Source organism: Amblyomma americanum, chromosome 7 (genome assembly GCF_052857255.1).
Source record: "Amblyomma americanum isolate KBUSLIRL-KWMA chromosome 7, ASM5285725v1, whole genome shotgun sequence".
NCBI lineage: Eukaryota > Metazoa > Arthropoda > Arachnida > Ixodida > Ixodidae > Amblyomma > Amblyomma americanum.
This window is the reverse complement of record NC_135503.1, coordinates 62,568,394-62,589,010: the sequence shown is the minus strand read 5'-3', so window position 1 is coordinate 62,589,010 and position 20,617 is coordinate 62,568,394. Positions and strand designations below refer to the sequence as shown.

At 45.8% G+C, this 20,617-nt stretch overlaps 1 protein-coding gene and 1 long non-coding RNA gene across 2 annotated transcripts; both read left to right on the top strand.

Annotated features, from left to right (window-relative positions):
- Positions 1-164: 164 nt before the first annotated feature.
- LOC144099227 (uncharacterized) lies at positions 165-8,426 on the top strand. The gene is made up of 4 exons (XR_013307352.1): positions 165-452; positions 1,265-1,527; positions 2,550-2,705; positions 5,213-8,426. It is a non-coding gene; the product is annotated as an uncharacterized LOC144099227 (long non-coding RNA).
- A 4,976-nt stretch (positions 8,427-13,402) lies between these two features.
- On the top strand, positions 13,403-15,734 carry LOC144097735 (hepatocyte growth factor receptor-like). Its single transcript, XM_077630373.1, is given in 7 exon segments — positions 13,403-13,427; positions 13,584-13,774; positions 14,282-14,391; positions 14,472-14,634; positions 14,737-14,873; positions 14,968-14,990; positions 14,993-15,734. Coding segments are annotated over 7 exon segments (825 nt in total). The 3' UTR covers positions 15,169-15,734.
- The last annotated feature ends 4,883 nt before the right edge of the window (positions 15,735-20,617 follow it).

The window sequence follows — 20,617 nt, the reverse complement described above, 5'->3', positions numbered from 1 at the left end:
GGACAAAACGAACAAACTGTGTAAATAGCAACGCTATTCTCTGTCCTCGCAGAAATAACTGAAGAAAATAAATCATTTTCTTGATTGTGTTGAAAACAGAACCGTAAAACGAAAGGACGAGAACTCAGCAGGTCAGTGACGTGTGCTGGGGCCATTGTCCGAGCTCCAATTTCATTCTGAGGGAAGTATTTGTGCTAAGCTGATAGCACAAAGCTTGCTTTTGGCGCACTTTCGAGAAACCGATGCTTGAGTGGCGTGTGAGGTGGCGCTTTCCGGTGGGTACTGCTTAAAAACTAACACGCAATTGCCTTTACTGCGTGCTGAGACGTTCCTGGACTTGCAGCCGAAACTTCACTGTTGCTGTGAAGGGCGCCCACCTGGACAGAGTCGCCAAGCCAATTATTGTGACCCGAGGGACTTTCCCAGGCCAGGAGAACGAATACCTAACGAAGGTGAATGTCAATTACTCCAAGCCGCAAGTACACCTAAAAAAGTTAAGAATAAATTACGTTATTGTAAGGGTTATTTCCGTGAACTCTGTTGTAAGTTTGTGTTGCAGACCTCCACACATGTTCGGTTTGGCCACAAGGAGTTCGTAATAGTGTACGTGTAGATGAAGCTGCGAGATGACCCGCAAGAAAAAAGTAATCAAGCAGTGTCAGTGTTTATTGTTTTAGTGCGAAAGCACCATTGGCCATGGACTCACATTCACACCGTGGTGGCACCGAACCGCGTGCCCAACCACGTGACAACAACTAGCCAGAACACCAGACTAACCTGGACTTGCGATCAATATTAACCAAGGCTAACCAAGCTATACTACGTATATGCTACGTGCCGGTACGTATACGCTACGTATATTCGTATGCTACGTGCTTTCGCTGCGTATATCCTGGCATGGCCAAGCTAAGCCACTGAGATTTTTTTAAAAGGACAGTTCTATCTCCATATGTTTTTTTGTGTGCGTTATGATGTCGCCATCTCATTAGAAGCAGTTGTAATGAAGTCGTAAAGAGTGACAGTAGTTAACGTTTAAAGACGCATTCGTACCCTGCGTCAGTGACGATACTCAATTTATGACGTCGCCAAGAGCGAGGAAGTAGCATAGCCACCGCGTATACCGTCCTAATTCCCCGAACAGAATGTAGATCTTGAACATGACCTACGGTTACCAATGGGCTTTCTCGAATCATTTACTGTTACTCAAGATGTTTATGTGCCCTAGCCCTCCATTACAATGTTACGCGCGCCGCTTTTGCCCCAGGTATGCCAACCGATGGAAAATGGCCAGAAGATGATGTGCCCTGCTACACCACTGGTGGAGTTCGTGGCTCGCAATAGAGGGTTGGAGGCAGGTGATTCCGACATTGAGGCTCAGATCAGCTTCCATATGGATGGGCTGCACCTGCCTTTAGATCAGAACGGCGACGGAGGACACTTCAAGCTCGTCTATCATCCCCCGCCTGTGTTCTACTCCTTCCCCGGAGTGCTGAGCTTTGACCCCGCGACCCTTCAGTGAAAATCCCGGTACGAACTCAGGTTATCTGATATGTCTCTACCATCTTTTCGTTTACGAACGTGACACCAGTACTGCGTCCAAAACTGATATAAGCTAAAACTATGTGCACTGCCGACCACTCCACCAGAGCTGTCCTATTCGCTTTCATTTTTTGGCTTTCAAAGAGGGGATTTTTTAGCTTTCTTATAAGAATGGTCTTCGTTGGTGACTCAGCAGCGAGAAAAAAAAACAGAGGGTATCAAACTTTAGTGGTGGTAAATCAGGTTTACCTCGTATTTTTCTAACCTGAGCAGTGACGGAGCACACAACAATGTGCGCTGAAGGCCATGGCGTAGCAGGCGTTTGAGTTTGTCATTCGGGGAGAGGCCGTCGGGCAAGGAAGAGAACAACCATATTGAAAGTGTGAGGAGTGACCGAACGGTTTTTGCCTTTCCGGCCAAGCCAGCGCGTTGCAAGGCTAGATTTCGAGTCAGGCGTGGTTTTCCATGGATGACATAACTCGCGTGAAATATGTACGGCATTCAGTGTTCTCCAGCAAGTTGCGAATTTTCCCTCCGTGGAGCCGACGGTTCCCTTCAGAATCAGTCGACAGAATGCGAAACCTGGTTTTCTTTTGATGGGTCTCCCCTCTCTATCGTCTCTGATGAGGCGCACGTCCGCGTTTTGGGGCGATGCTTTATTTTTCCATCTTCATCGTGTCGCCGATGATACTGATGGACTAGCGCCATTAGAAAGAAAGTGAGCAACGTCGGACAATATATTCCGGTCAATGCGTGTGAGTAAGACTGTTTAGTCGCTACTAGTATTGCACTATGGCAACAATTCACGGCTTGCCAAAGTTGACTTTTCCGTGAAAATTATGCGCCCGTTATCTAAAAATTTCGTTCTGTCAATGAGTCCTTTCTTAGTGTTTGATTGTGCTGTCTACTAAAGCTCTGTCATGTTGGTCACGTAGAGTACCCTTTTCTTATTTTTATGTTTGCGCTACTAAGGCGTGCGTTGCTACACTGTCGTAATGGCTCTTTTTCAGGGAAAACACTTTGCAGTTCTCAACAGCAATGAGCCGCTTTCCGTACGCGTCAGTGGCGTGAATCGCTCTTGTAATCTCACCAGTATTGGTAGTCACTATATGGTCTGCCGGCTTGGGAGTGACATCCTTTCCGATCGGTCAACTTATGTTTTTGAGGTAAGCACCACCCTCAAGTAAGCACACTACTCTAAAGGTGAAGGCCTGTTTTGCTTTATAACGTATGAATAATTATGTTGCTAGCTAAAATTGCAGCTATATAAGACTGTGTTATGAATGGCAGTCATGCATTCGCGATAAATAGTCTGAAATAGTACTCACTAAAAATGGGAACTTGTGTACTCGTGCATAGATAGCCCTGTTTCACCTATGGAGGTGAGCAGAAAGAAAAAAATTACCTTGAAACGATGATACGCGGGAGATGTCATGAAGCACAAGACTATTTCGTTCATGTGACAGCCCAAGCCTCGGCATGTGACACCTTAACTAATATTGGATTAATGTGCGCAATGTTGAAACGGTCATTTAAGAATGCTCAGTCTCTGTATTGCATGTCTTGGCACAGTAATACGTGCTTATTTGATGCGCAACAATGACCGAAACTGGGATGGCAGAGCTCCAGAACGTGTTCGTTTATTTAAGCCTTCTTTACATACAGAACAATTTATAAACCAAAAAATCGTGACATCATCACAAAAATCGTGACTTCAACAATCACATCATGAATATCATCTAAGTGCGTGTGTAGCGATGCTAGTTTTTGCATCAGAAGGAGGCTGCAGTTCGACTAAGCTCCCTGCAATGCAACGAAATACCACCTGCAAAACCACTCTCATATCTAAACGTTATAAAGGTTGGCTCACAGAACAGATTGTAGCTCATATTTTAGCTCTGTTCTTGTCAGCTAGTCATGGCATCAGTCATCAACGCTTGCACTTTTATACACAGCTGTATTCTTCAAAAAGGAGCGCCTTGATTTACTCCCTTTGCCTAATTTCCCAACGCTTGATATTTATAGAAATTTAGTGCAATTTTCTTGTTCCGCACTATCGTCATACTGAAGCAACAAAGAAACGTTGTGAAGAGCACTTCGACATTCCGGCATTTTGGTGGCTGTTTCGATTTTCAATCCTAAGTGTTGCGCAGAATTTGTGTTTGACAGTGATAACTTTCTGCATATTTCTTGAAAATAAATAGAAAACTAGCAGGAAGGTAAAGAATATATGTAGATTTTTCTTCACGCCCTGTTAGGCAGTCCACTGTTAAGCAGTTAGGAATAGCACAACAAATGGTGCTGGTATGCAAGCACCCAAGCTCAGCTTTGTAAATACAGTTAAACGTCGTTCCCAAGGCACGCGATACACATGTTCGAACCCTGTTCCACCAATCGCCCCCTGGACAACAAGCAATACAGATATAAAACATTGCGCTACCTTCGCATAAAAAAGCAACATTTTTGCATAGCATATTATGTCAAAGCCACCTCCTTGCTTTAAGGTAATCCCTTTACGCTATTTTAATTAGTTGGGGAACCGACTGTACATTGGAACATGTGGCTCCTTATCTTGCAGTTTCTGCCGCCTACATTATTTACCTTGTGTATTTATCCCGGTGTTCTATAACAGCCAATCCCCCAAACAACTGTTCTCAACAATGTTCACGACAATAAAATGTGGAGCGGCCACTCGCTGCCTCGGAATCGGTGTATGAGGTTGTTTAAAGGATTCTATTGCGCGTTTGTCAAGCATAAGTTCGAGATTGGAGTCCAGTGGTGTTTGGGTGCGTGTTTCTTCTGTCCTCGTGCCACTTCATCCTTCATTTGTAGACGCCAGTGTTTGCAGGCAGACATTATATTTGTAAATGCCAATTTATAGATGCAAAGGCTCGGTCCTGACGTATTACTGAGCTCACGGATGTTGACCCAAATGGGTCGTAAGATCATTCAAGGCATTATTACTTATCCGCGATTAGTTTTTTCTCATATAACACTCTAATCGATGAAGTACTTCTTAACAATACTGAGTATTTTATTATGCAACGAGTGATTTGGGAAAAAACATAATTCTGTAACTCATTTAGGTTGCATGCTTTTTGTGCATACTTTAGGTTCCCCACTATTGCAGTGTATGCATTGTGCTTATTCGTCATTTGTATATATCCTCTCCAGTTGTAACACCAAAGGTTAAACTGGCATTTCTTTCCTTTCTGGTTTGAGCATCCGCCTCGCATGCGGGAGGTGCGGGGTTCGATCCCCAGTGCCGCCGGGTACCCACCGGTGACACAATGGGTACAAGTTTTCCCCTGTCTGGTGCACGGCTTCTTTAGCCTGAATTGCTCGGAAAATAGGTCTTTGACCTCACCTTGAGCAACGAAAACTACCTTGTGCCATGTCGCTCTTTGGCCAAAGGTGCCCTTGCGCCATAAATATTCATCATCATTATTTTCTTTCCTTTTTTTTTCAGGACCTTATGCTTAAAAGCTATTAATTCTTAGTAAATTTTCCATACGTTTATCACAGAACACTCCTAACATTGCCTGTAGTAATGACCTGTTCAAGAAGTCATGACAAGTTCCGGATTTACATCTTTATAAATTTGATTTATATGGCACTTTTGCTGCTAATAAAGCTGTTATGATCAGGTTCTTTCCTTTGTCCTCCTCTTCAGGTGAAATACGACGGAAGAAGCCACCCCATTGGCGATGTGATCCTGCTGTCCGATAGTTCCTACTTATATGCGGGTATTGTCGCAGTGGTCGTTTTCTTCTTGGTGGCTGCAATCGGAGTAAGGGTGTTCTCTCTTTTCCGAAGACGCCGTCGGACAAAAATGACTTCGCAGTCCATTCCCGTCGTCACTTTCGACAACCGCCACCTCACACTCAGCACCAGACGCAGCGGGGACAACACTGAGATCCCTTATGGGTCTTTGATTAGCCTTACGTCCTCCACTGACTCTGTCGGCGGGCTAGATGTACATAGCCCGAAAAGTTAGCAGTCAAGACGCGACTTGTTCGAAGACCTTTTTCAGCTGTACGTAAATTCAGAGATAAGGTGTGTACCAATTATGGTTTCCCGGCGAGGTGCCTTTTCTAATTTCTAATTCTCTGCTCCTTTTTTTCCGAACCAGGAGCGTCACTGATCGAAATGAGCAAACGGACATGCCTTTAGGTAAAGGCGATCAGTGCGACGCTGTACACGACAACAGGCGGGGCTGGTTACTGGCGCGGCTGCGCAGTCCAGCTGAATGTTATGAGCTATGCACCACTTGTGCTCATGACATTGCATGCATGCATAGATAAGCGCGCGCGCTCTCATCTGTATGCACACACATACACACACTACATTTACGCAGGCACGTACCAACATACATGCGCAAGAGTAGCAGTGGTGCTGGAGAACAGAATTTACGCCACACATATTAGGATATTATGCATCTGAGATTAGCTTTGTTGTCGGGGCATATTAAATCGGCGGTTCGATAAAAAATGCGCTTTAGCCTGTTAACGCTCGTAAAAGTATTAATGAAGCAAGCAGATGAGAGTTCATACATGGTTCTTGATTTTCGTGAAAGACGGCACGCGGTAACTGAGAGAGAGAGAGAGGAACACTTTATTGTGCAGAAGAATTTGGGCCTCCCAGGCCCCTGGGTCAACGCAAAATCCCCCACACACTCAAACATTCATGCCTAACAGGTCCATGACGCTGGAAGCGTGGCTGGCGGCGATCTTTTCTCAGGCCTGAGCCATGGAGCGTAGTGAGGCCTCCAGGCCTCACATGTTCGGTGTGGCACCGGCCCACCGTGTGAAGGCGAAGCCGGACAGGCCAGGAGGATATGGGTCAGGTTTTGCCTTCGGTGCATTGCACAGAGGGAAGGAAGAGGGGTGGGTCGGTAGTGAGAGAGGAGAGAGGGGGTAGGTAGGGTACGCGTTTGCAGACGGCGCCAAAGGCGTTCCTCCCTGGTAGAGAGTAAACAGTCGGGGGGTGGGTATATTTGCCTTTCGGCACGAGCATTGGCAATGAGTTCAATGAGAAGGTACAACGCACGCTCCTTTGACAGACCACCATGAGGTCCGCCTGTGCCCAGTTTCTAGACCCTCGTGCTAAAGAATCGGCGGCCTCAGTGCTAGGGTTTCCGGAGTTCGCGGGCACCCAGACGAGCTAGGTGCTGCAGGAGGTGGGTGGGTTCTGGGTCAGTATTTGGTAGGTGGCAGGGTGGACTCTGCCCCTAGCATAATTTAGCATTGCAGTTTTTGAATCACTGAGTATCTAGGTAGCACTGGAGTTGCCGAGCGCAAGCGCTATAGTTGTTTCTGCTGGTTCCTCTGGGTTAGTTCCCTGGGGTAATTCTTTTATAATTGGAGGGGTATGCGGAGTGTATACAACTGCTGCGGCTCCGTGCTGGTCGCATGCAGCATCTTCCCATATGGCGTTCTGCTCACCCCCATATCGTTCATGAAGGGCCGCTGCCCTGGCTCCCGGCGCTCGCGGTTTCTGTCGGGGTGCATGTTACGAGGGTGTGGCCGAATGCGTAGCCTTTGACGAATTTATTTGGGGAGAGCTTTTACGGAGTTGTGATTAGCGGAGATGCGAATTTGGAGTTCAGAGAGTATATGCCTGCCGGTAAAGGTACTGGCTAGGCGCAGATATTGGGCTTCAAATGCGCTTCGGTTAATTCTTGTACGGTATTATGCACACCTAACTTCTGCCAGGTGTTCGTTGTTAGCAGTTTTGGGCAGGCAGAACGCTGCCTTAGTAGCTTTTCTGATTATACAGTTTATTGTTCAGGTTTCGGTTGCATTGAGTTTGAGGTATGGGGTAGAACACAGTACTCTACTCATAGTATAGGTGTGCACCACTCGCAGAGTATCCGCTTCACTTAGTACGTGAGCTTTACCTGTGACTGTACAGTTTTTAGATTTAGGGCTAACTCTCAAAGAAAAGTCGATGTGTTGGGAGTACTATCCAAGGATTAACAAACCTCTCCTACTTTTTCACTCATCCAATTCTAAACTTGTTGAGAGAGCAATTGCTAAGCAATGCCTGAATAATGCCTTGAAAAAATCCTGTTCTCATTCAGTGTGCCGTAGTTTCCAAAGGCCGGCGACGCGCCTCGAGTCAACCGGGTTTCCGATCAGCCTTATTGTATCTGTGTCCGAGGGGATGCTGAAAGAAGCAAAGAAAAGGGATAAGAACCCTAGTGACAGAAAGGCCCAGTGGTGATTCCATACTTGCATAACACTTCGCATCGCCTAAACAAGATTGCGAAACGCAGTGATGTCAGAGTGGTGCTCTCTGCTCCTGAAAAGCTGGAAAAGCTGGTAAAAATGACTAATCCTTTCCAAAAGCCTAAAGAGCCATGCCCTATCAAACACCGTGAACCTTTTGTGGCATGTGCTTCTGGGATGGTCTACGAAATTCCCCTTTCGTGTGGCTCTAGTTACACAGGTCAAACTGGCCGATGCATAAATGAAAGACTGCTTGAACACAGGAGGAAAGTAGGCAATTACAGGGACGGAAATCTGTCTGTACATTTCTATGACTGCGCTGAAAAGAACAAAAAGCCACGTAAACCGTTCTTCAGCGCGTGCAAGATAGTAGCCAAGCATAAATGCCAGGATGTAAGAGAAATAATACATGCAGATCTGATTAGGAAAATGGGTGTGTCATGGGGCAGCGCACCATCTGTTGCACTGACAGCCAAAGAAATTAATTTTCTGAATGTGGCCAATTGAGGTCGATAGCGCGGTCAGATGACGTCATGCAGCAAGGTCAATTTAATGTGTGTTTCTGTCAATAAAGATTTCAGTTGGAAGTAAGCGCTCGTGGTGTCTCAGTCTCTTTCATCGTGTGTTTGTGTTTTTTGTGCGCTTGTGCGTGTTTGCAATGCACCAACTCGCCCAACAGTCCGTGCTCCTCATCTTCGCAACAGTACGTAACCTTTCACTTTCCCTGCCTTAAAGTCGTGCGATCGTACCCGCTTGGCATCATAGTGAAATAAATGCACATACGTACTGCAAAAGCTGGCTGCATTCTGATAGATTGTATCTGACCGAGAACTAGTGGCTTGCCCGTATAAGATTCAAATGTGACCTACGAATTTTAAAGCGCACCGAAAATATTCGGTGCTCATTTAGCAGACAACCATAAATTAATCCAAAGTAAACATACATAAAATACCGGATTGAGGCCATCAATCAGGCTTTAGAGAAATGCGCAGAATTATATGCGGAGATTCTGGAATAAATCTAAACCTGCTGCGCATCAACCATTATCCTTGACAAAAAAAGACATCAAATCGAAATCAGGAAGGCTGTCAAGCAAGAAGGCACCATATCTCCACCACAATTCACCATGTGTTTAGAGGAGGTATTCAGAGAACTGCATTCAGGATAGAAGGTATTGCGAAATACTTTATTCAGCGCCGATTTGCTCACAAAATTGCGTTTGCTAATTATCTAAGGTACCGAACTGAAAAAGGAAAGATCAATAACCAAAACAAGCAAATCGGTACTGTTGGCGTAAAAGTTTATATAAACATATTCAAAGTAACTATCCGAGCTATTTGAAGAGAACAACAGTTTACAATAGCCAGTTAAGCACAAGAAGCGGTATAAGGGAATTCATTTTCTAGCGCAGGTAGTTGCCGCTGACCCGGACTACGAGAGTGAGGTGACTAGGAGAATATGAAAGGAGTGGTGCGCGCTTGGCAGGCACTCTCAGATGATGCTTAGCAGATGATGCTTAGATGATGCTTAGTCTACCAATATCCCCATTTAGGAAAGGAAGTAACAGTTGTATCATACTGGCACAAACCTACCGACCAGAAAAGTGAAGCCCGACGGAAAGGATTAAACATAAATAGAGGAGAGCGCAGCGAGATATGAAAAGCAAAATGAAAGGTGTATGGACAAGAGACCGGAACAAATCAGAATGGGTCAGGAACTATACGCACGTTTATAATATCGCAGTCTAAACCAAGTAGAGGAAATGAACCTGGGCAGAGAATTTAACACGAAGGCCATGCAACTATGGTTCCTTAAGACAAAGGAGTGGTTCTAGAAGGACAGTGTAGCCTGGGACGTCAGAGGGTCAGGTGGATGGATGCTATTAAGAGTTTGTAGTAATAAGATTACCTCAACTGGTACTGTAAAGGGTAACTTCTAGATGGATTGTAAAGGTCTTAGTCCTACAGAGGAAATAATGTGATGATGGCGATGAGTAAGAAGCGTTAAACAACAATTATTCATATACTAGTGAATGCGTCTCTGCCAAGAATCCCTACAGCACAATTACCACTACTCGCGGCGCACAATGCCTTTAAAACGTAAATCTCCTGACTAACGTTTTCTCACGGTGCCACCGGCCGCTTATTTCTTTCTGCGTCTCAGGATAAAAATAAAACATTATAAGAAGCTTAACTTCATTTATTTTCGGCTCCTGGAGCTATATTACATTCCATCTTACCGAACGCCTCCTTCCTCGACGAACACGATAACACTTTTCAAGCGCTCGGCTGACCATGCCGTCATGAGTGTCGTTGATATTACATGGTTTTAGTTTTATTAACTCCACACTGAAGATAAAGTCTGACGTGGGGCTTAACTATTAGTGCTTTATGAATGTCGCAATGAAAGCTGATATATATCTGGAATCCAAGTTAAAATAAAGAGTGCATACTTTTAGCGTTTCGTTTCTCGACGCAAGCACGGTACATTTTAGTTCTGTTGGTCTACGTTTTTCAAAAGCAGGTACAGGTAACAAAGCCTTGTGCGAGCGTTGAATTACGGAATAGAGAGAATGTGCGGCTTCGTCGACAAAGCTGTTCGTTAACAACTGTTAACAACTGTTAGCAATCGTTATAGCGCTCGACGCTTTTAGTGCAGTGAGTTGTGGGACATATCCGAGCGCTCAAAAATGCGGGTCGTTTCAGAGTGATGTTGACCTGCCTTACGCACCAGCGTCATCCGAGATATTCATGGGCAACCATTCCCCCCTAAGCACTGCGTGAAGCGAGTAATGTAGACACACTTCAGTGCTTTGATTAGGTATTATAGCCTTGTCACTAAACATACTTACCATGCATACCTGTCGTGGCCACAAGTACTCTGTAATTAATTTTACGAAATTAAGTAGAGCTGTCACATTATAAATGTCTGTGCACAACCTTACGAACCGAGCTTGCGAACCGGCAACTCATATTCGCACAGAGGGAGCTCGCGGGCACCTTACCTTACGTGCGAAGTTGTTTCCGGTTTGTTAGGTTTGGCGTTAAAAATAAATAAAATATTACTTAGTCCGTACCATGTAGCTGAGGACAATTGTTGGCTTGGGACTGCTCTAAATGATTGTAAAATAAAGATCCTCAACCTGCACAGCTCAAAACACCGCTAGGTTAATTCAACCAACACATAAAGTAATCCGTTCAAATAAGGAAAACTCGTCTTTTTGTGCCCAAAGGCGAAAAATATAAATTAAAGTGGGAAAATGCTACGAGTGACAACGAACCCACCTGCTAGGGTGCGGGCCTGGATGGAATCCCCAGATCTGCGCTGGGAAACGATGGACGGAATGAATGTGGGAACGGAGTGTGTGTACTATTAGGTTAGGGTTATGGAGCTTAGACCAGGGTAGGGGTGTGGACAGCGCGGGCTTTTCGAAATTATCCCAAATGAGTCGAACTCTTTTTCAGGCCTACACAGAGGACGAGCACCCGATATTAGCCATATGCGGGACCCTTGCCCTCCAAGCGCACTTTCATACCACATAACGTATGCCGGTTTATCAGACCCTCAGAGACAGGTTACCTTACGAGGGGCGACGACTGACATCCCCGCCCCAAGCCGGTTTGCGCCATCCTCGCGCCACAGTTCTCGCGCCACTCGTTTGACACTTCGGCTCTTACTCCAAGGTGCTCCTTTTCAGCGGGGACCTTTCATGGTGGAGGCGTCGCACCCGCGTAGTTCGCCCCCGAAATAGTATGTGAGACGGCTACTTTCAGGACAGGATTAAGCATTTTATTTATTTATTTATTTATTTATTTATTTATTTATTTATTTAAATATTTGTTTGTTTATTTATTTGTACCTCACAGGTCCTTAAGAGCATTGGGTGAGGGGGGTGTATCAAAAAGCAATATGCAGAAATATTAAACCATAATTTCACTTCATTTCATTTGTTAATACCCCCAGGGCCGTTTGGCATTACGGAGGGGTACAACGGACGCGGTAAAAGGCAAATACACGCAAGGAACACTTAGTTTATACAAAACAGAGTTAGGCTAGCATTAAATACGAAAACATAAAATAAATCAAAGAGCGAGACACGAATATGCGGAAAGGAGGTAACGAGACGTAACTGAAGCAGTTGTACCTTAGAAAACAACGTTAAGAGCAACTGAAACCGTAGCACAACATTTCGAACCAAACTGGTGAAATAAATGTGTACATACGTGTTGAAAGCTCTCCAGGAGCCGTGAAAGAGAGTATGATGTCAGGAAGATCATTCCAGAGCTTAACTGTTCTAGGTAATGAAGAAGAATTAAATGGCTGGGTTCTGCCACACATTTATTTATTTATTAGTACCTCAAAGGCCCAATAGGGGCATTACAAGAGGGGTGAGTGAAGATATAATTTAATTGAATCACTAATGAATGATTTGAAGGATTGCAGGCGAATACGAATGAAAGCTTTAGCGGGCAGGTTGTTCCAGTTTCTAGCGGTCTGGGCGAAGAATGATTTCAGGTGCGCTGAAGCGGATGTTCGCGATGAATGAACAGCTTTCCGATGACTGATGCGAAGTGATAGGGGATGCGCATGGGTGATAACGAAATGTAAGCGTTGTGAATAGCTTAAAGGAAAGAACGGAATTTATGAGAAGCGGAATTTTTCTTCAGGAAATTAACGGATTGTTCGTTCCCGAGCAGAACATTAGTTTTCGAGCAAACTAGTATAACCTAACGCTCTTGTGGCTCATTCCAAACTGCCGCTGAAACTCGCTATATATATATATATATATATATATATATATATATATATATATATATATATATATATATATATATATATATATATATATATATATATATATATATATATATATAGTTTAGTTTAGTTTAGTTTAGTTTATGGGGGTTTAACGTCCCAAAGCGACTTAGGCTATGAGAGACGCCGCAGTGAAGGGCTCCGGAAATTTCGACCACCTGGGGTTCTTTAACGTGCACTGACATCGCACAGTACACGGGCCTCTAGAATTTCGCCTCCATCGAAATTCGACCGCCGCGGCCGGGATCGAACCCGCGTCTTTCGGCCCGGCAGCTGAGTGCCGTAACCACTCAGCCACCGCGGTGGCTATATATATATATATATATATATATATATATATATATATATATATATATATATATATATATATATATATATATATATATATATATATATATATATATATATATATATATATATATTGTTTTTGCACTTGCACAGTGGGAAATGTTAGGGGTATGCGAGTTAAGTTTTAGATGAAAATGAGTTCAAAGAAAGGACTTGTGGCGTTTCAGTTTCTAATGTTTAAAGACTTTGACCACGACAGCAGTTATTTCTGCGCTAATCACAACATTTTTAATCTGCTTTCGTTTGTACCGGACTTCCGCATAATCAAGAAGGGCATTTGACGCGCATATCTGTCTCTGAGCGATTCAGTCTGCCCTATAAATCTACGTCTGAGAGATTTAGTCTGCACTCTAATGCAGGGGGTTTCCATGCACTATGAAGTGGATGTCTCCAAAGCCGAGTTCTCTGCTTAGTGTGTTGCATCAGCACGCAGTACACAAATCTTTCGAAACCGGCTTCGCTCTATCTCCATGCTCGAGGCGCTCACAGTGACAGGTTAGATGCTGGCAGTTTCGTAGAGCGTCGGGAGGGCTTCCCAGTTGTTCCCTACCGCCTACTGTACAGAAACTAAGCTACTCCTAGCGAGGCAGCCAGCGTATCTCGGCTGGCTTCATTTTGACCTTCGCTGTCTGCTTTGATCTGATGCTGCAGACTCCTGTGGATGCGACATTGACAGTTTGTCATTCCTAGAGGAGGCTCTCATCATGAAGGACTTCCACCACGACAACGTACTTCCACTCACAGGGTTGAGCATCGACGAGAGAGACGGCCTCATGGTGATGCCGATGACACCATACATGAAGCACGGAGACCTGCTGTCCTACATACGGGACGAGAATAATGTAAGGCTGCCCTTCCTGCCTATTTTTTTCCTGTTTGGGCTGGGGAATCGGGGCAATCAAGTACCGTCCTGTGAACAAAGCTACTACACCAAGGTAGCTTGCGAGTTATCTTGCATGCGAAGCTTGTTTTGGCTACCCTTTATTGATGCAAGAATATTTTCAGGTAAAATCTCACACGCTTGTCTTATAACACACTCACCGCTACTGAAGCTTAAGATTGATACAGCTGTTTTTCTTAGCCATATCACGCTACGCTACTGCACTTGGAAATAATTATTTTTCAACGTGACCAGCAAGTACCGCGCACGTTCATGACAGATGTCTCTGCGGGCATGTACATGGAAATACACTTCAATCATGCACTGCAGTGGATGTTATCGGCGCTGCTATGGACCAGTCCTCCAAAACTCTCATCCTTATGACACGTACTGAATTATGATACCAGGAATTTCCTTTGGTAAATCAACCAAATTTTAGGCTTACTGCAATGACTTTGCTCTTCTCCAGAACCCAACAGTGAAACTTCTGATAACATTTGGTATCCACGTGGCCCAAGGCATGGACTATTTGGCCGGCATGAAGTTCGTGCACAGAGATCTCGCTGCTCGCAACTGCATGTGAGTGGAGACGCATTTGTGAGCGGCTTTGCCGAATAAAATGTCTCACGTGATGCCCTGCACTCTGGGACTGATTGCAGGCTGAACGAAGATCTAGTGGTACGCGTCGCGGACTTCGGTATGTCACGTGACATTTACGAGAAGGACTACTACAGCGGAGATAACAAGAAGACCAAGCTTCCCGTTCGATGGATGGCACCAGAGAACTTGGAGAAAGATATCCACAGTCATAAGACGGATGTTGTGAGTATTCCTGCCGATACAGGCCTTCGGTGCGTTCCTTAACTTTTTCTTTCTGTCGTGCTGAAAAATTTCGCGATAAACTAGCGCTCTTCTTTCCGCCAGTGGTCGTACGGTGTGCTGCTTTGGGAGTTCATGAGGCGTGGTGTGACCCCATACCCAGACGAGAACAACTGGGACATCGCCAGATTCCTGAGGCAAGGGCGCCGTATGGAGCAACCAGAATTCTGCCCGAAAGAGCTGTTAGTTTGCGTACACATTTTTTGCTTTCTTTTCAAGCCAGACATTAAATGCTTAAGCTCTCTCCTGCATTTAATCACTCCTTATTCAATGCAGGTACAACCTCATGCTCCAGTGCTGGAAAAGGACCCAAAAATGCGGCCTCATTTCAAGAAGCTCGTCACCGACGTCGCTAACGTGATCGACAAACTGGCCAAGTACAAAGGAGACAAAAGAGTCAGCGCGAACGTCACTTACGTGAATTGCCTGCCTAGGGACCTTACTCGCGCTCCCGAGCCATCAGTTGAACCAGTTTAGGTTTCAGGAAATGTCGCATCTCACGAAGCGAACTCTGAGAACCCTCAGGCACGTCAAAGGAGTTTTTCACGAAATGATCTCTGAAAAAAAGCGTATTCAATTTCCCAGAACTACTAACAAGGCCCGCTGGCCGCAATGTGGCAATGGTTTTCATGCATTACCCTGGTGGATAGTTTCCAAATTAGCGCCGAGTTTTCATGTTTTTACGGAACAACCGCGTACTAGCTCATACTCGAAAACCTAGTCCATAAGCGTGCTTCAGCCATAAACTGCACATTAACCATGAGTTAAATAGAAAATGAGCAATCTTCAGTTAAATTTGAAAGCCAATCGCACCCTTGCCTAGAGTGATACTGAGCGAACTGCACGCGTGGGTCGTAGTCATGATACGTTATGAGACTACCAAAAGGTGACTCGCGGGACATGAGCCTAAACACAGACAGGAACGATGAAGTACAAAGTAGATATCGCGTCTTCTGGCGTTCTTTAATTTTTACTGGTACCAAAGCGTCATTCCAATCAGTTGTTCGCTGCAAAACAAGGGCAAAAAATAAAGCACTAAGGTACACATACGTGTTGTTAGTGCAGTTTGGCAAGTCTTCTGAGCGAAATAGATCACGCATGTTCAGTCGCAACAGCCAAAGTCTATAATCCCAAAACCGGCGATTAGTTGCGCAGGCTGTATCGCCCACTGCGGATTGAGTTGTCTTGTCCTGGGGGCTCTTGCTGAATATATTACTTATGCATATCCGCTCTCTGAATAAAGTGGTTTTAAGTAAGCAATCTTAGATTGCTTAGCACTGTTGGTGATCCTATATGTTTGGATGGTGTTTAATATCTTGATTACTAGCAAGTGCTATCGAATTTAGTGTTCTTTTGGCGAGGAAGCTCGGCAAATCACCAGTTTACATATCGAACTGCTTGTGGCTTGAATGGTTCAGGAGGTTTTACTTTGCAGTGTTTTATGCAAAACAGTTGTGAAGTCAATGGGCAAACCTGCGATAAAGATGTCATTAAGTAATGAAACCAAGGCCACAGTTTTCTAGTCATACTCCTCTGTATTTCTCACATTTGTCCACCATGTGATGTTGCTTTATATCAGTAAAAAATTCAAATTAATATTACGGTACCTGCGCTGGACAAAACCCTCGAGTATATAAGCACACTATATTCGCCAGGCACAAGCCTCGATGTAGAAGGTTGGAGGGCAAAAAAGCATCTCCGGGCTTGAGTGAAGAAGACAAATGTGAAGCCTTCAGGAAAAATATGCTCCCCATGGATCACCCCCAAATATCGTGGATGGCTGAACTGAGTGCGAGTTGGTCGTCATGGGGAACTTTGAGCAGCTGGTCATCACGCTAATTGAACCTCCGTGGGCTCTCACCGGTGGGGCTGCGCCGGTTGTTTTCGAGACTTACATGGAACTTTGTCAGGGTGCATGGGACTTATATAGAAATTGTCGACGACACAAAGGAGGCCGTGTGGCCTTGGGATATCAATATTTCTGCGTGTTAAACGCGGCGGGGTGTTTTGGCAAGTTTCTTTGTATTTCTTAAATATAGACTGCCTTATTCCTACGTTACATTCATTTTATAATCGGTTGACGAAGAGGGGCGGCTTATGTGTGCGATTTTCAATAGCACGGCTGATCGGGGAGCTTTATCAGCGTGTGTGCCTTCAGTGATCGGGTGAAGCGAAAGAATTTTTTTGATAACATTAGGCCTCTCCTCGACTGTGACCGTTCCGTTGCATTCACGCCAGTTTTTAACTGTGAGTATGAAGCAAGTTACTGTACTGGGTCTTGCCATAAATTAGAGGAGAACCATGCATTGTCATCGAAATTCACTTAAAAGCAGTTTTAATTCACGCTCGGCTGTCTTACAACTTTATATAAACCATAAGAACCTTCCACACTCGTCCTTGCCGAATATGCATATCCGCTACACTCTTTATTCGACGCGCTATGTTAACCCTATTTAACTACTGTATGTCTTTGCGCGGATCGGTGAATGTGCTTGATCTAAGCTGCAGCAACAGATGCTTTGAAAGCGGAGTGCTTCGCTGATATGCGAGGAGCAATTGGAAGAGCATGTGAGGGCAGCTTTGGATATCATTGATGGCATGTGATGTCTATTGTTGCCAGCATTGCTGATTTTATCGAAGTTCGAGGCAAAGCAAATAAGATCAATTCGATAACCTCTTAGCCTAAAAAAGCTGTCAAAAAGCAGCTGATCAAGAGCCTTGTACGCGAGCATTCTACATAGAGGTAAGTTTTTCTGCAAAGCAACCTTTAAATGTTTGATGTGCAATGCTTTCGAACTGAAGAATGTTTCAGCCGAGTGGAGTGAGCTCTCTGAACTTACTGCAATGCAATGATTTTAGCTACCTATTTCAGTAAAATTAATCGTGTGACGCTCTGCGAATGAGTCTGAACGCGAGTGTCACTCGATTAAAATTGCAGTTTGGCCGCATGACAGGTGTATTACGGTCAAAAAAATTTAGAAGCTTCAGCGATTTTTTTTTTTCTACATTGAAGTGCAAGCTACGAATCGGCCGCTGCGAAGACACTGCAGACCATTTACCTTGTGAGTGTGTTTAGGCCTTGTGGGGTTGAATGGGGAGATAAATACGTTCTCCACACTCAATCGCGGCTGACACGGTTCAAAGCATCCCGGACCCCAACTTGTGATCGCGTACGCTACCGAGCGCACGACAACCACGGCGGCCCTTGCTCTGAGGAAACAAAGGAACGACACATTGGCTGACACAAACAGGCATTTATTGTTACAGAAACAATACCGCCAGCTAGCAACAAGGTACGCTAATGAATCAAGGTCGTCCTACTCACCAGCAAGGTTCCGAGCGAATGTTCGCCCGCGCTACGGCAAGGTACATATACTCCAAAGGCCGGACGGGAAAAGTACGGCAGCGGGTCTCCCCGTCACTTTCTCGCCCCGCAGGCGAAGAGCGAAGCTGCGAGCGACACGTCCGCTCGCGCCGATGATCCAAGCTGAAGCGCCCCATCTCCGGCGCGCGGGCTTCAGCAGTCTCCCGCGCAGCGATGCTGGCTCCCTCTCTTGCAAGTCAATGTAACTGACAAGGGAATGCGTTCATCCTCGGGGTGAGACTGCTGCTGCACGGTGCCTCGCGGGAAAGCAAACACAGGGGGCTGCAGAGCAAGTCCCCACAACCCCCTAACCTTAAATAGACCGACGCGCCTGAAAGTACATGCTATGGAGGAGTCTCCTGGTCTTCATGTCATTGAGGCACGTCTTGCAGCGAAGGTCACGCCGACAGCGTCCACACAGTCTTCCGTGGTGTTCCGAAGGCGGCGTGAAGGTCTCCGCAGGGACGACTCACATGGCCCGCGGACTACCGTGTCCGCAGGCCCGCGAATCGAAGGCCGGTGGAAAAACTGCAGGCCAGGATTCTGCAGCAGTCCCCAGGGCAGCAGCAGCCGTAGGTGACTGCTGACTGGTCTCGCCGCAGTTGCACCGTATGGATGCAGAGAACAGGATACAGGCCGCTCCGTCGCAGCAGGTGGCAGCGAGACTATGTGCACCGGACAGCAAGCCTGGGTGGCTCCACCGGATCTGCAAAATTGCCGAAACGCTCTCGGCGTGCCTTTAACGTAGGTCAGGGGAGGGTAAATGGCCTCCGCAAGGGCCTCGTGACCCATCGAGCGGGCAAGACTCCAGGCGTGAGTGGTTTCATAAAGAGAGGGCGTTATCTCTGTGCCTCATAAATTTGTATTTCTGATGACAATGATGAGTGATTTTTATGATGCAAGGGCATCTGTGGCCAAATAGGCCCATGGAACAAGGTTTCTTTCGTTTCGTCTAATAAAGGTGGGGTGAAAGTTCCATTTCTCAAGCATTTTAACCTAAAGAAGCCGAGCACCAGGCAGGGCGAAGATTATACCCATTGTATCACCAGTGGGTACCCGGTGGCCCTGGAGATCGAACCCAGCACCTCGCGCATTTGAGGCAGATGCTGAAACGACTAGGCCACCGCTGCGGTCAATTTGGATTGCGCCAACGCACGGGCAGAGGTGCACACCTTAGGTGGTCACGGGTATATTTAACTTCCCAGGCGCCAATATGCACTGACTTGAAACGGTGTGGCTAGGAGCAGCAGCTGAAGAAAAACCGGGAAAAATAGCGCTTTGGATAGCAAAACTACACGACCTAAGTCGATTGCGGCTGCGATCTTTCATGAAAAAACATTTTCAAACGCAAATACATCTGCGCAGTGTGCTCTGCCGTAGCCGGGCAGGCCTATATTGAATATAAATCAGGACGAAGCAAATGTGGACAGGATAAATGGTGTGAACATCAGAAGTAATGCCTGAACGTGGCATAAGCATCGGGAGACAAACAAACTGAGGTAGGCAACCTCAAGAGGTCGACCTCAACCTCAAAATCACCTCAATCTCAAGTTTTGAGGTGAGGCCGAGGTGAGGTCGGCGACGGCTCGAAATTTTCTGAGTGAGGTAAGCAAATTAGACCCCAACCTCACACGTGAGTTTGACGTTGAGTGAGGTCGAAATTTTGTGAGGTCGAGATTTTTGCAGTTGCCACGTCTTACTCCGACGAGTGCCGCTTCCGAAGCGGAGTTGCAGCGCATCACCGCAATGACGCTTGGTGTTGGGTTTCCCCTGTTTGGACAACCGGATGCCACAGTTCCCTATTAGCGTCCGGTGCTGAGTCGTAATATCCGTTCAGTCCGAGCCTACAGGAAGACGCACCCCTCTGCTCTTCCCGGAAGGAGTGTTACTGTCACAGCACAGAACTCTCCCCCCCCCTTGCCTCGCTGGCGTAGCACCCGGCTGGCTACCGGTCGACTCAAGCTCCCGGGAGCACGCAAAGCACGTAATTCACGTTTACCCTCGGCAACTTTGTCCGATGCCGCAAACATATAAGTTCAGTCCAACAAGCATGCAATAAATTCGTTCGTCGCAGTGCGGATGGCCCCAAGCAAGACTGCTTCGTGTCCGTGCTTCTGTGCGGCACTGAAGTCATGGCTCTTGCCTTGCAGTCGAATAAAGTAGATCCTGCTGTACATTATCAGCTGGCTTAACAGAAACAGGAGTAGTCGGCACAGGCGAGAGAATATGATTCAGGTGGTTCCTAACAAGGACACCTGCTGATCTGATTAAAAAAGCACGAAGCAAAAACAACCTGTATAACAGCTTATACAGGTGTATAACCTGTATTAGCTTTTGATTGGTAACTTCCCCTTATGAATCTCACTCTAATGCTGTATATTCTCGTTCCGTAATGCAAGCAGATGCAGATATAATTTCGCTTTGTTACCCTTCCGAATAATCTCTCTTTAGTCTCCCGTTCCTTGTTCCTTCTCGGAAATTCGCTTATTATGCCGAAACCCCGCACAGCGTAGCGATGCCACAGCGGCGAAAATATGGAAAACTATAATGAATGTATGGTGA